The sequence below is a fragment of the Channa argus genome, chromosome 3, assembly GCF_033026475.1.
Source record: "Channa argus isolate prfri chromosome 3, Channa argus male v1.0, whole genome shotgun sequence".
NCBI lineage: Eukaryota > Metazoa > Chordata > Actinopteri > Anabantiformes > Channidae > Channa > Channa argus.
Genome location: NC_090199.1, coordinates 7,014,848 through 7,030,935, shown reverse-complemented (window position 1 = coordinate 7,030,935; position 16,088 = coordinate 7,014,848). Strand labels below are relative to the sequence as shown.

At 38.9% G+C, this 16,088-nt stretch overlaps 1 protein-coding gene across 1 annotated transcript; it reads left to right on the top strand.

Annotated features, from left to right (window-relative positions):
• Window positions 1-115: 115 nt before the first annotated feature.
• Window positions 116-15,998, top strand: LOC137124695 (zinc finger protein 721-like). Its single transcript, XM_067499789.1, has 14 exons — window positions 116-330; window positions 1,130-1,574; window positions 2,395-2,889; window positions 3,926-4,642; window positions 5,000-5,049; window positions 5,626-5,845; window positions 6,182-6,454; window positions 6,739-7,359; window positions 9,940-10,002; window positions 10,318-10,437; window positions 11,313-12,265; window positions 12,419-12,602; window positions 13,429-13,557; window positions 13,910-15,998. Exons 2-14 carry the CDS (start codon window positions 1,490-1,492, stop codon window positions 14,599-14,601), a joined length of 4,602 nt encoding a protein of 1,533 aa, XP_067355890.1. The 5' UTR covers window positions 116-330; window positions 1,130-1,489; the 3' UTR covers window positions 14,602-15,998.
• The last annotated feature ends 90 nt before the right edge of the window (window positions 15,999-16,088 follow it).

Here is a 16,088-nt window from a genome sequence, read left to right as displayed (position 1 = left end):
TCTGCACACAGAGTATGTACTTTTGGTACTTTAAAGTAACGATATGAGTAGTTCTACCACTGACAAATATTTAGCTGCTGCTCCCCGGAGAATCCAGACTGTTGCCCTAACGCCGATCATTCCTTCAGCTACGTCTGCTTGTTTCCGTCCTCCAACCTGGCAACCCTGAACCTAAGCTCGCCTCCCAGTCTGTTAGCGCTACATGCTAACAGTTATCCCTGCGTGCACAGACCCGCCGACGACCTCTTTATACATGCGCCGTGGTGATGCGGAGAAGCTGCGGGCGCGAGTTAAAGATAACGTCGTGATTATTCTTCCATCGGGAAGGAGGTGAGCGTTAAAAAGACCCTTTGAGCAAAACATGCTAGTCAGCCAGCCCTTAGCTAACTGTCCAATACGAAAGAGTAAGTTTGACCGGAATCTTCTCCTCTGTTATCGACTGCAACAGCAGCTCAGCAGTCGAACGTTAAGGACAAAATGGACGGGAAAATATTTCCAGGGTGTCTGTTCACAAAGTGCACTTGTTTGGTTGATGCTTAGTATGTCGAGAAAATAAAACAGTGATACAGGTTTAATATTTTTATTTCATTGTCCCCTGTATAGTAGGCAGTAGTGGAAGAAGTACTGGGATCGTTTACTTGCTTGAGTAACGTGAAAGTCAAAATGAAACAGTGTAAAAATGATTCTGTTGCAAGCGAAAGGTTTTCAAAATGTGAAGCTTCTTTTAGAATTACAATTGTCAACAAAATGTAAACTGGGATACCAGGAAAAGAGGGTTGTCAGTGTTTTTCAAATGTATTTCATATCATGGTTTCTGAAGGTGAAGGTTATTAATCCTACCATTACTTACTTTATATACTTTTGATATAGTTTAACAAATTGCAAACATTTTTTTGAATTTTTATTACTGTTGTTATTATGCAGAATAGCACTTTTATTTTATTTTTTTAATATTTTGCAGTTTTTCTGTTTTTAATTACTAATGTTTGTGTGCAATCTTCTATGAAGCCAGTTGAAGAGCAAGTTATTATAATTATTGAGTAAACATAAATATGACTCTCTAAGCCAAAGCACTGTATACTTGCAACCCATCTGTAGTTTTACTAGCAAGTGTTTTTTTTTCTTACAGATTGTTTCATTTGGTAGTTTAAGTTCCTTGGAATCACAGCCAACCAGGTGAGTAAAAGACTGGAGTTAAAGGATACTAAACCTGGGCATGTTAAAATATTTTACTTGTATGAACTTTGTTGTGTGTGGTTTTTTTTTGTTTGTTTGTTTGTTTTGTTTTGTTTTCTTCCTAGAAGAAATCCGATTTTGATCTGGTGACAAGGACACTACAAATGCAACATTAAAAACTAAAAGAATCAGGCCTTACAATGTATTTATTGTGGGAGGAGTCTTACCTTTTGAAATCCTCTGATTGTTCATCTGCAAAGCCGCACTGAATAGTCTCATAAAAACAATACACAATAAAGGGACAGACGTTGTGATGAATGAGCAAGAGGAAGAGGAAACAGCGTATATTTTTATTAACTCTGAAGGAGAAGAGTTTGAATGGGATCCTGGCAACTCTGGTAAGTAAAAATAGTAAGCAGTTCAGCTATATTTCTGATGCACCTTACAAACCACAATTACAATGTGCTTCCCTACATATAGAAAATATACAAACACTGTAGTTGTGAATCTTGTGGAATATTTAACATAAATTAATATGGTTGCAGCAATTACATGCGTGGTCCCTGCTGCCGCATCTCCTGAAGCAGATATCGTAGGGCATTGTTCAGTGACACCTTGGTAGTAACAGGTCTATACCGCCATCTGAGTGCTGGTGTTTCCTGGCTCTGTCTTCCTGTCTTCATTGTCTGAAATAAAACTCACTCTTCATGTATGACAATTGAACAAACTTATCTCCTGAGGCAGCGAGAGAGATGTGATTAAAGTTTTATCAAAACCAGTGATCACTAGTCCAAAACAATTCATAATATTATGGTTGAGTATCCCTGTCGAGTTGATTGTTGGCACCAAGATTAGCCCATTGATATTATTTTACTTAAATTGTATTTTAAAATGTAACTAGACACACAGTGTTTATGGGCTTTGAAATCGTTATATTGAAAAATAATGGGTATTACCAACTATTAGTGTATTAATTACTTCATTGCCTCATGATATCTGATTCTGCATCGTTGTACAAACTTGGGATTTTAATGAGCGTATAAAGTGCCATCCATGGGCTCAAAGGTTTTTTTTCTGTATAATATATTGTCCGGCTGTGTTCAATGTGTAAAAAAGCTGCAGAAAATTGTCTATTAAACGATGCTAAATATGGAGTAAAAAAAAAGTAAATTGTGGTTTGTTGACCACTACAGATCTTATTTTGTTTTATACATCCAGGTATATCTCCCGAGGATTCATCACCTTGTGAAAAACATTTTGCTGCCTCAACCAATTCTGAACCGAACCCTTCTCTGAACACAACAGCCAGGAAACGTCAGAAAAAAACGGATGCTAAGGTTCTCTTCAGCCGCACCGATTGCAGAAAGGAGTTGCGAGGTGTATACACCAGAGACTGTCATCTGAGAAAAAAACATGGCAAACACCCACTTCACAAGTGCAGTGATCGTGGACAGACATTCCGAGCTAATCCAAGCTTTGTAGTTCAGCGGCGGATCTACCACCCAGGACCAATGGCAGCTCTGGAATGTGAAGAAGAGCATACGGCTCCAAAGACATATATTTGTTCAGCGTGTGGAAAGCAGCTCCCAAGTAGTGCCTCTCTTAAAAGGCATCTTATTATTCACTCGGGGAAGAAACCTTACAAGTGCATTTTGTGTGGAAGAGGTTTTACACAGATTGGAAACCTCAGAACACACCAGAAGGTTCATAAAGGTAGGTAGGTTCATAAAGGGGTCAGCATTCTCATTTGGCAGTTTTCATGTCTGTTTACATTTTTTTTTCAGATAGTTGCTTCCCAAAACTTTGGACTTTGAGGCTTTGACAAGTATCCAAAATGGGTTTCCTGTGTTGGGTGGATGAAAAGAGCCAAGAATAGAGCCACTGCTCAATTGTGTCAAAAATTAGTCAGTTAAGGTGAATTGGGCATCTAATTAGGATGCCTCCTGATGCTGTCCAACTGTTTGATCTAGCCTAGGGATGCCAAGCTAGAGGAGCTGGGAAATGTTGGTGGGTAGAGGGACATTTGGTTGGGCTGTGTGATTGTGACCTCGTGGATTTAGTAAGGTGTAAACAATAAATTAATAAAAATAATCCACCTTAAAATTTGCCACTAGCCTGTCAGTAGCTTTAGCTATGTTGGTAGCTAATGTTAACTAGTAACAAAAGAAATGAAAGTTTGTGCTAGATTTACATAGATGAACATAACCTCTGTAACTAATGTTTTCTCTGAATCGATGTGTGTAATGCTGGTTAATTTGCTCCGATTAGGAAGATGAAATCTTTTGGTTGGGTTACTGTTGCATAAACTAAAAGAAAGCTTTTACGAAAGCTGTCTAATGCTGCCGAAAAAAGTGTGACATATGTCAATGTGTTCTATTATTCAAACTTGACATTCATAAAACCTGTATCGTAGATGGAAAAAAATTTTTTTAGCATGACTCAGTCAATTCACTCTGCCCACCGCCAAACTTTTTTACTTAATAGCTACCTGGTGTGATTTGAAACTAATGTAATTCTTAGGAGAACATCTAGAGTGATGTAAAGTTTTGGGCTGTGTAACTAAAAGAAAAAGTTGAAAAATGGTAAATACATTCATCATGCTGAGGGGACCTGCACAGTTTGATGATTCGTTTGCGGCTTTGTTAATTGGATGGGTCACTTCCATATTGAAATGTATACAGTGTTATCTGGGCAATTTAAAAATATAAAAATTTCCAGATGTGTGAACTTAATTTTTTTGTTCCAACAGGAAAATTCACTAATGTATCAGCAGTAGAGAAAAATTCTCCTCAACCAGAAGATGCTCAATCATTGGTGGAGATCTGCTTCTGTCACTTGTGTTTGACAGAATTTTCAGCAAAACACCTATTAGAAGAACACATGAAACAAGTCCATGAATCAAAGAAAGCATTTTCCTGCACACAGTGCAGCAAAAGATTCATTTATATCCAAAAATTAAAAGAACATGAAGCTGGGCACAAAGGTCTGAAGCTTCGCAAGTGCTCACATTGTGATAAAGGATTTCAAACATCACAAGGACTTGACAACCACCTGCGAGTTCATACAGGTGAGAAACCTTTCCCTTGTATTATATGTGGAAAACGGTTCAAGCAGGAATCTAGTCTGAGAGCACACTACATGACACATTCTGGAGAGAGGCCTCATCTCTGCTCTGTGTGTGGCAAACGTTACTCAAGAGCTGAAGTGCTTAAAGTCCACCTCAGAGTTCACACAGGAGAGAGGCCATATGAGTGTGGTGAGTGTGGGAAGGGTTTCTACTATAGGCAAGGCTTCAACAACCATAAGAAGACTCATGATGCTAAACCAATTGGGCCCACTAGGCAGCTCGGCAGGCCCAGACAGCTGCCGGGGAGTTCCAGGAAATCAGTCAGGCCCAAGAAGATCTCCCAGAGGGCTGTGCCCAATGGAGACGGAGATGACCTGAACTGTGGGCCTCCTCACCTAGGTTTGTTGATTGGTTGACTGACTTATTTCTCTAGGAAAACGTATTCTTTAACATAGCCAGAGTAAATTAGAATGGTACAAAATGTAATAAATTGACCCTCACTCAGAAGCCATTAGAAGTGAGTATCTCTGTGATGGTGTTAGTGCTGTTCGGTGAGTAGGGGTCACAGGAGCCTTCGACTGTGCCTCTCCTCAAAAAGATGAACTGAACTATAGACTGTTGTTGATACTTACCAGTCGTCAGCTCTGAGGGTTGTATTAGATCAACTATAGTAATAACATATTTACCCAAGGAAATCAACGTTACATAAATTACCTGGTGACTATAATATAATGAATGAGTCGTTTGTTGATACAGGAAATCAGCTCGGGAACCAAGAAAATGATTCTGTGGTGAACTCCAACCAGGTGAGAGAGATTACATCTTACTGACTGAGCAACAACAGAATAACAGTTCAGACTCCTGGGATTCCTTTCCAGATTTATCGATTGAATTCTGGCAAATATGCAATATTGAATGTGTGAGACCAAAACTGAAATACATGTAACTGAAAAGCCACAGACAGACGACCTTATAGTAGCAGTGATAATGAGTTGCAGTATCATTATCTAATATAGTATAGTATTAGTTTGCTCTGTTTGATTCTTAATTCTTATTTTTCCATTGAAAAACCAACATTCCTTCTTTGTATGCATAAATTGCTAATATAACAGAGTTTGATTCTAAAATCTGACAGTTGTTATGCTGTATACAAGCTGTAATCTATAGAGAAGACTGTATTCGTTCTGCCTCACAATGTGTCAACTCCATGATCTAGAGTAAGTTTTTGATTTAGTTTTTACGAGTTATTTCCTTTTAGACCTTTTTAACTTTTTTGAATAATATAAATAGCACTGCTGTGTTAAACATTGATTTTTATTTTCAATAATTTATTCACATGGCTAGAAATGTGAGAAAAATGATGAGAATAATTGTGTTCACAGGCCCTAAAACAGTTTGAAGAGAACCATCCAACAGAGCAGCCATCCTGGCCGACAGGGGCTTCGTCTGTACCACCGCCGTCAGAGTTCGGGCTCGGCTTAAATCACCTACATAACTCCACATCAAACCACACGCATCTGAGCAAGATGGCTGGAGAAGTAAATGACTATCAAGAACAGACAGCTACAACACAGAAACAGGATAATTTTCCAGGACCAACGGGTGAGGGACTTTTAAGAAGATTGTTTGTGTATACACTCACTGGCCACTTCATTAGGTACACATGTGCATGCTAATGCAGTGCAGTACAGCAGCTGTGCCATGACATCTACTTAAACAAGGTTATAAAAGGTAACAAAGTCTCACTTAAGTCAGAAAGGTAATATTTCTACTGTGTGTTTATTATTGAATTTATTGTGGGTGGTGGAGTCACTGTAGTGCAGTATATTAAGAGATGGTTCTAATGTTTTGACCCTCTCCCCGTTCATTTTAAATAGGTTGGCATTTCAGTCAGCGCTTGGCGTTATTTACTCTAACTTTACGATGTTTTGTCCTCAGAAAAAATGGTGAGCAATCCACAACTGAGCAGTGAATCCAGCAGCTCTCAAGAGCAGTCTCACAAAAAGCCATTTGAGGAGTCAAAATTTCCAGTGCCTCACAGGCCAAAGAAGAATTACGACTGTCCGACTTGCGGAAGAGTTTTCTCTTACAACGCTGCCTTACGGCGGCATCTTGTCATTCACTCCGGAAAGAGACCATTTAAGTGCTTCATATGTGGGAGAGGATTCACCCAGCGTGGAAACCTCAAAACTCACATGAAGGTTCATCGAGGTTAGAAGCAACAGGAAGCTTTGTACTTTTATGTTTGTGCCTATGAATAATAATACATTTTCTCTAATTGGCTTTGGAAAATTGCATGTTGTCTTTTCACTATATTTTTCCACTACGTTGAAAATTGTTTTGTTTAATTTACATGTAAAAATGACAATTCATAACTATACCATTCCTCCTTTGTGGAACCAATAATACTCTGACATGTTGTGATACTGATGTGAACAGGCCTTAACAATTCAGGCAAAAAATAAATAACTATAAATGTCTTTACTTTTTAACAGGAGAGTTACCAAAGTGGACATTACTTCAAGAGGCAAGTCCTCCTAAGGAATCTCCCGTGATGGTTCATTTGTGTGGAGATTGTGGAATGGACTTCCCTCAGAAACAACAGCTGGAGGAACACAGAAAGAGTCACAAGAAACCTTATGCATGTGCTGACTGTGGCAAGACATTCAAAAATGAGTATTATTTTAAAATACATCAGCGCATTCACTCGGGAGAATCACCTTTTCTCTGCTCACAATGTGGAAAGAGCTGCGTCACTGCAGATTCACTTAAAAAGCATGAGTTAACACACACTGGAGAAAAGAATTTCCACTGCGATGTGTGCGGGAGGGCATTTTCACAATCCTCCCACCTCAACATGCACCTCAAAACTCACACCGGAGAGCGGCCTCATCTCTGTTCAATCTGTGGTAAAAGCTACTCCAAAGCATGCACACTGAAAGTTCACCTACGAGTTCATACTGGAGAGAAACCGTATACTTGTGAGAAATGCGGCAAGTGTTTCTATTACTCTCAAGGTTATCAAGCGCATCTGAAGATTCACGACAAGAAGCCAAAACCTCCAACAAAACCTCTGGGCCGACCAAAACAGCAGCTATTTGTGGTAAAGAATCAATAATTTGAGTAAGGATTTACAGTAATCCAAAGGGATTTAAAAGGAAGAAGTAAAAATATATCATGGTTTACCCATAAAATATCTTTTAGGCAACTTTCCAAGACTGGCTAAGCATTATGATTGTAATCACATGTATGGTTTAGCAATTTCCATTGTTACATCTATCGAACTACAATATTTAAGAAAATAAATCGTTATATAATGAATCAGTCCTCCGTATGTTTTTATTTATGATCATCCTTGACGTTACAGTAGACCAGACTTGTTTTTTTTCTAAAACTTAATATATCCTTGTTATTTTAGTTAGTTTTAAGTTTGTATCTTAATATGCACTTAATATAAATACTTAATGCAATGCATTAACTTTATATTTATAAAAAAATTTAATCTATTGGTTTGTTGCCACTTTACTAGCAACAAAGTGTATTAAAAGGCCTTTATCCTTCCTATCGGCTCAATCGTGGAATGTGGAACTCAATAAATGTTTAGCGTTTGTCATGCAACGAGTGAATAATTGTTGGACAAGAGTAAGCGTGCCTCTACACTGAAAGCAGAAAAAGCAAAGATATGAAAAAAAGATAGTAAAATATAGATCTGAGGCATATTCCATAGTGTTTTCTCTCTGGGTTTCCCTCCAGTCAAATATAAAAATAAGTACTGTTTAACTTGCTTGCTTCTTTTACTGTTCTTGGACTAGGGACAGAGGTGGAGTATAACATTTACTTAAGAACTGCATTTTTTTCCCTTGACAGGTGGAAATTGTGTATATTACTTTAATGTTGCAGCTGGGAAATTGAAATGATGCATAGGCATATCACATTAAAAGAGCATCCTGCATAATTAGTAGTTTTGCTATCTGAAGTATATTTTGCTACTGCATTTTCGCACTTTTTGAGGAAAATTCAACTGATGTAAGGGAGAGTAATTTCATGTGATGCGTGTTTCTCCTAAAGAAAACAATGTAAGACGTTGTTAATTGGGGCTTTTATTGTGGTGTAAAATCAAACCGGAAGTTCCGACACTAGCAGCCAACGGTAGAAAGGTTATCATCAGTTCCGAGCGGTATTCAAGTTAACTCATTAGATTGTTGCCATCAATTAGAGTCCGTGGTTGAGCACACTGAGTAAGAAAAATGAGAGAGAAGTAGAAATACTGTCAAGTGCTTTCAGTAAACTTCTACCGTGGGACTACTTTTTACCTGAGGGGGAAAATCTATGCTGAGGTTAGTCAACATGTCTATTGTCTGTTGTTAGCAAGCTAAGTTAGCCAGTGTTACGGGAGCGGAGGTTACATCTTTAGCAGAACAATTCTTTTTACGTTGGAGCCGATTGTGAATCAGTCAGGTGTGTTATTTTTTATTGTTGATTAGCGGATGCCGAGTAGGGGGCTAATGGTGAGCTAATTGCTAAGATTAGCGGAGCTAGTAAACGCCATGTCCGTGGCTAGCTGGCAGTTTTCTGGGAGGCAGAGGAGGTCGCTGACCAAAGCGCTGGTCACCTCACGACCGAGACATCCCACACGCAGGTCAAAAACTGGGTCTGTCCTGCAGAGAGCGTTTGCTTCTGGTGCAGTGACTTTTATTATGACACCGTGGATGCCAACAGGTTAGTCAGTCATGTTGCTGACAAACTTAAATCACAAGTAACGTGGGACTTAAATGGATGGGAAAAACGAATCCCTGGCTAATGCTGCGCTAGCTGAGCCTCCCAGTCTGGATGCCCCGGGTTTCCCGATTGTTTGCCTATTCAAACAATTTAAAATAACAACACTTTCCCCGTCAGTAGTCCAACATAGTTCCCATACCCAACAATGCTACCCCTAAATAGCTACTGATGTACTGAAATTGCATTAAACCTCCCTTTAAGGTAGACTGGCCTTTAGGTTTATAGGCCCAGCCAGGTCCAAGTCCCAGTCGCAACAAAGCATTCACCCTACTCAAGTGTCCTTGAGCTGGACAATACATGGAGGCACTGCTATGTAGAGGGGTTACACGTGACAACAATATCCCTCTGCCGGCTGGAGAGAAAAAAATCTGAAACGCAAATATATACATTTTATCTGACCAAAAGCATCACATCTGAGAAGATTTATTGTTATTATTGTTTCACTGTTTAATTTAATGTCTCTGTGTTTGGCTTGAAAATTGACTCGATTTATCCATTTTATCAGTTGTATAGTAGTGTAATAGTATATGTGAAAGCTTTATTTCCACCCGTGCCACTATCACCAATACGCTACGGTTGCGTAAGCTTTTATTTAGAGGAACCCTAAATATAAAATTTGGGAAATATTATCAAATAAAGGAAAGTCAAAGTGAAATTGTATCTCTGGCAGCTGTCAGATCTGTCCTTAGGTACGCTCATATTATGCATATAATGTTTCAACTAATTTTTATAAAAATCACAGTCCTATGTAAAGGTAGAAAAGATATGTTAAAATGTGTGTAATACTAAATATTGTAAATTTTGCAAATGAAATTATGTTAACTCTTGGTTTAGTTGGTTTGGGCAATTTACTGCAGAAGTGTGATTGAGACCTATAAAACGTTAAACTTAATTTATTTTTGTGGGTTTTTGCCAAGTTAACGTTCCTTTAAGAGCCATGGAACAAAATCTAGAACATGATGGCCAAAATGAGCAGGAAGGTGCTGATTGATTCACTTGGTTTGATTGATACTGTAGGTTGTCATTAGTGGGTACTCTATTGTAGAATGATGCAGAAATATTTCTTCTTGTGTGTCAAAAAACCTATTTAAATAACCAATTACTAATGTTAAATCCTCTGTTTCTCTAAAGTAGTAATAGTTAGAAGAGTCAAAAAAACTAGAGGCTCACTTGTTTGCCACAGCTGTGGATCTTTTGGCCATGTCAGGTGTATCAATTCACTCGGAATGAAGTGTTATTTTAATGTCTGTTTACTGATTCTACATTGTTCACTTTAAAAAGGTTTTATGTTTGAGAAATGGGCTCTGAAAACCCAGATGAGTTTGGAGCAGCTGTGATCCTCACTGAGGAAGACCCCCAGGAAATAGGAGGTCTGATCAACTCAGATGGGGAAGAAGTGGATTTTGCAGATCTTAGTAAGTAAATAAGCTAAATAGCAGAGCATACACTGCCTCTGTTGAAGGAAAATCTGAGACCCATGTAACATACATCAATGTAGCAATTATTTAATGAAAACAAACTCTCTGACTCTGTGCAATATTGACACTATATTTAGGTTTGCAATGGGATTCTGTGTATAAAAAATGACTTGGCCCAATTTTACTTATAAATATTTGAACATTTTTCCACTTAGAATCTAGGCACAAATATTTCAACTAGGCATGTCGGTACAATTTGTGACATGCCTAAGTCTTGATACTTTTTGACTAGATTTTTTTGAGGCGTTACTTGTATTAGCTTGATGTGGCCACAGGTTGTGGCGCTTACAGAGCACCACAACACAGAGGCTGCAGGCTTTAACACTTTAGTTTTTCTCCAAATGAGGAGAAAGATTGTTATAATCACATTGCAATTCATTTACATTTATACATAAAACACTATATACCTTTATTTGGTGTTTGAAGAATCAGTCATCAGTAAAGTCTATTTAGTGCAATAGAAGCAATAAAAATGTGTAATAGTAAAAGTTTTTGCCTGTCTACTGTTCCTCTCTCCTACTGACAGACATACAGTACAGACCCCTTTTCTGAGGGCAGATATTTCTCAACGCAGGTCAAATTTGATGTGTGAAGTCAATGGAAGGTTGCTTTAGTAGTAGTATTAATTAAAATTAACATATTTTATCAGAAGTGCCTTATAACATGCCCCGTGTAAGGCTACAAATTAATGGATTTTTTAGACTAAAGATCCAGGGCTCTGTTTTTTTTTTCTTTGTTTTTTTTTTTACAATTTTGGAAAGTCTATTTTTTGCTTATGGAAGAAATGTGTTTTTGCCTTTGTGTTCTCACAGAAGAGAGTGCCATCCCTGGTATCGGGGCTTTAGAGACTCCCTCGAAAACCTTTGATCAGACTGAGAATGAAAAACCCCCATCTCTTCACAGCTGCTCAGTGTGTGGCAAAGACTTCCCATATGCCTCTAAACTTCAGCGTCACCTACGCACACACTCGGGAGAGAGGCCGTTCCCCTGCTCCATGTGTGAGAAGAGATTTCCAGAAAAGGGGCTGCTCATGATCCATGAAAGGGTCCACACGGGGGAAAAGCCATTCCCGTGCACTTTCTGTGAGAAAAGATTTGCCAGTCGTGGGGAGCTAAGGCTACACAGGCGGACACACACTGGCGAGAGGCCATATCACTGCTCTATTTGCCTGAAAAGCTTTTCTCGTCACTGGCACTTGAAAACTCACTTAGAGGCAATGCACTCTGAGGTTGTTGCAGGTTTTACGAGGAAGAAGTTCCCATGTTCAGATTGTGAGAAGAGCTGCAACTCTGCAGCCGAACTGAGAGATCATCAGAGGACTCATACCGGAGAGAGGCCCTACCAGTGCTCTTTCTGTGACAAAAGGTTTGCCTTGTCGGGTACACTTGTGAGGCACGAGCGTCTTCATACTGGCATCACACCCTACCACTGTTCTGACTGTGGAAAGACATTTGCACAGCAGTGGACTCTCACAACTCACATGCGAACTCACACAGGAGAAAAACCCTACAGTTGCACACAATGTGATAAGTCTTTTGTAGCTCCTGGAGAGCTACGGAGACACACCAGGATACACACGGGAGAAAAGCCATACACCTGCAGTGACTGTGGGAGACACTTCTCACTGGCAGGAACTCTTAGAAATCACAGACGTTCATGTACACAGAGCAAGACTGGATCAGATGCTGGAGTCCTGTCAGGTCCAGTTCAAGTTACAGCTGGTGGATCACCCCAACAAGACCTGACCAACATTTCCAACTGTGAGGTAATGACGGTACACAATGAATTTAAATTAGAATTTGTGTTTTTGTTGTTGATGTTATTATAGTTTAAATGAGAATTTAAGATTTTCCTTTATTTATAAGACCTAATAACACCATTGTATCCTTAATTTGTTCTTATTAAACTCTTTTCGTAGGTGTCTGACAGTCAGAGTTTGCCCACTTCAGTTGAGCCCCATTCCATCGAGAGTCTTAAATGTGATGAAGCAACTCAGGGTGAAAATAACCCGAGAGAACCAAAAGAACGTCTAGAAGATGCACTTTCCAGTCCACAAATGAATGTAATAGTGAAAGAGGAAGAAGAGGAGGAACCGTTGTGCGGTATGTAAACATATGTGGGACAAAACAGTAACCTCATGATAAAGCAAGTTTCCTTTAACAACATTTACAGACAGAAGCTGCAGCCTGCCAGTCAGGTGATGTTTAGTGTCAAAGTGTGAAAAATATTCATGGATTAGCTGCCGATCGTAAAGCTCTGATCAGTGCTATTTCTGTTTAAAACAGAACTAACGACTACATGTGTTACGTAAATGTGTCAGATACACATTACTCAACGTGTTATTTTGTATGATGTTTTTCTTATTGTCTGGTTTTATCAGGACCTGTGATCAGTATTTATGCTTCACTATGACACTATAGTATTTTTACCTTCTCAATCAACCAAAAAAAAATACAGATATAAAATTAAATCTTTTAATTATTTTTAATTTTAATTCAATAGCTCACATCTGAACACAGATTTAGTAATACCTTTAACTGGTAAAAATACCTTAAAATACCTTAGTCACAGGAATAACACTTTATACTTGACTCCTATAACCTCACTCTAACTTCAGGCATTATTTTTTTAAGTAGACATTATATAATATTATTGCCTTTCACTTTTATGTTAATAAAAGTGAATACATTAAGTTAATAAATGAATGAAGTTAATAAAATACAACTGTCCAAAGCCTCCTTTATTTTTAAAAAATCATTTAATAAGCAAGTGGACAAATAAGTTTAGCTATTGGAGTAAAACAGGACAGCTACTTGCCTGAGGGTCAAGTGGTCTAAAAAGCTTGATGCCAAGGCCCAGCCAAAAAACATGTTCAAGACTTTTGATGATGAACTTGTATCCACTTTTAAGTTGTTTTTTTCTCAGTAGAAGACATCCCTGCCCAGGAGTCTGGGGGCGAGGACTGTACCATGCCAGAGGAATTACTAGAAAAGCATCAGGAAAGCAACACAGAAATAAGGATTACAGTAAAAGAGGAAGAAGAGGAGGTTGTCAATAGTAAGTACTGACATTTTCTTCCTAAAACACCAGGTTCATAGTGTGGTAAATAGCATACGTAGGTTTCCAAAACTATCTGCATTTATTCGCAATAGTGTTTGTTGCTGATTTTGCCTATTCTAGTTTCTCTCGGTCAACAATATGGCATATACACTGTTAATACTTGCATGTATGTGAGGTCCAATGCAGTGCCCCTCAAGATGAGAGTCAGTTGTGTTGCTTTGAATAACAGCATCTGTCAAATGATGAATGTTGATTAAATTAGTGTTTTAGCATGTTAAATGTTAAACCAGTTGTTGTCTTTAAGGTTAGTAAATGGCATGTTTTTAATTTCTCACATTTGTTTTTATAGTGCCTGGAGAGAATCGTGCTGCTGACAGTGAAAGACACAGTCCTCTAACATCACCAGTGCAAGAACAGTTCAACAACAAGCTAACCAAGAGCTCTTACTGCTGTGGGCTCTGTGGAAGGGACTGTCACAAGATGTCTGCTCTGCAAATTCACATGAGAATTCACTCGGGAGAGAAACCTTATCAGTGCGCTCTGTGCGGGAAGCAGTTCACACAGAAGGGTCAACTCAAAGGTCACCAGAAAGTCCACACAGGAGAGAAACCCTTCTCGTGCCCCGACTGTGGGAAGAGCTTTGCCCACTCAGGGGCCATGAACAGACACCGGCTTACACACACAGGAGAGAGGCCCTACCACTGCTCTGTTTGTGACAGGACCTTTAACCAGTCCGGCCGCTTAAGGGAACATGAGAAAATTCACTTTGGAGAAAAGTTTGACTGTCCCGAGTGTGGCAAGAGTTTCACTCGAGCTTCAAGCCTCAAGAACCATTTTAGGCTTCACACGGGAGAGAGGCCATATGGCTGCAACATCTGTGGGAGAGGTTTCAGCCGCTCACAAAGTTTAAGGCTCCACAAACGAAAACACGAGCAGATTCAGACTGAGGAGGAGTCTGCTTTCAGTGTGGGGAATGACGACTTCTCACAGAGTGACGATAACTCGCCGATTAACATGTGTATAACTGACAAGAACGACTGATGTTGTAGTAGGTGGTAAAACTAAAAGAGAGGAAAGCAAAGGACTACCTCTTTAAACAGATCACTAAATCTTTACGTGTTGGTTCACTTACGAAGGATTAAAGCTTATGTATTTAACTCCCAGATAGATGCAGTCAAATTAGTAAACATACACAAATCAGTTTCAGACCAAAACCAAACATATTTACTGCAATTTTTGTAACATTTTTGAAACTGTTTAGAGGATAAGTCTTAGAGGTCACATTTGCTCTCTTTTATCACTAGGTTAGTTGCATTGGAATATTATAGTATTTATGGTAGTACAAATGAGTCATTTACGGTCTGTGATTTCACATTTTCCATGCAGTATTTGTCTTTTAAACTAATTGTGTGTGTGGAAGTCAAATTGAAAAATGTTCATGTGTCTGATCTCCACTGTGGCTAATGAGCAGTCGAGGAATCAGGTGAAACTGCAATTCATTCTTTGGGAAATGTAGCCAGTTATCAGGTTTTATGCTAAAACCTATTTGCCTTAGTGGTAATTAATTTATTGTCTGTTTTGTACAGAAGTTTTTCAAGAACCAAATCATGAATCAGGTTCACCTGGTTTTTAGATCAGAGATTTTCAATCCTGCTCCTCAAGGATCCCTCTGGATGCAGGAGTAATCAGCAGTGGGTACTTGGGGAAAAAGTTGGAAAACGAACAGAGAATCCCTCATGGACCAGGGTTGAGAACTACTGGTTTAGACAACTCTTTAAGGCCAAATGACCATTGTGAATATAAGAATCATCCTCCTGTGATAAGACAACAATTTGAAGCTAATTAGATGGTACATTTTGCCCAGTGCTGCCTCTGTCTAATTGTATGGGACATGTTATATTGAACAATAAAAGTAATCGCACTAAGATGATTTTTGCTTGGGTTTTGCTTGATTTCTGACTGCAGGAATTAATGTAAGGGAGGAACAAATTGCCCATGCATGTATCATCTTTACCTATCCCAGCTGTCATTGAACAAGAGGTAGCGTGCACCTTGCACAGGTCACCAGTCTATCTCAGCGCCAACACAGAGACATAGATGGATAGACAACCATTCGCATATTCACACCCGTGGCAATGGGCAGTTTTGAGTCATAAATTAACCTCAGATGCATGTCCATCTACTGGAAGAGGAAACCAGGGTGGGATGAATAATGCATATCAAAATTACACTCATGAAAAAGCTAATGTGTTTCCTTGAGTAGTTTTTCATGTTATTACAAGATACTGTAACAATGAGGACTGTAACACAAGACACTGAGGATACCTGTCCTAAAGGTTGATGTATTAAAAAAACAAGACCGTGTTGGCATTAACAAGTTAAGGACTCTCTTTCAGCTAAGATCCATTCTGCTTGAGTATTCTGGGCGTACTTGATAAATGTTTTGTTATTGTAGATAAGAAAAAAAGGAAGAGCAAAACACATTTCAGTTAGAGGGAAAATCTACAGTTGGACATCTACAAGAAAAA

Bases quoted from the DNA above. Each gene is read 5' to 3' on its own strand.
- LOC137124695 (XM_067499789.1), top strand. From the start codon at position 1,490: ATGAATGAGCAAGAGGAAGAGGAAACAGCGTATATTTTTATTAACTCT. The intron at 4,643-4,999 runs GTTTGTTGATTG...TTGTTGATACAG, and splicing joins CTGTGGGCCTCCTCACCTAG to GAAATCAGCTCGGGAACCAA. The intron at 12,603-13,428 runs GTATGTAAACAT...TTTTCTCAGTAG, and splicing joins AGAGGAGGAACCGTTGTGCG to AAGACATCCCTGCCCAGGAG.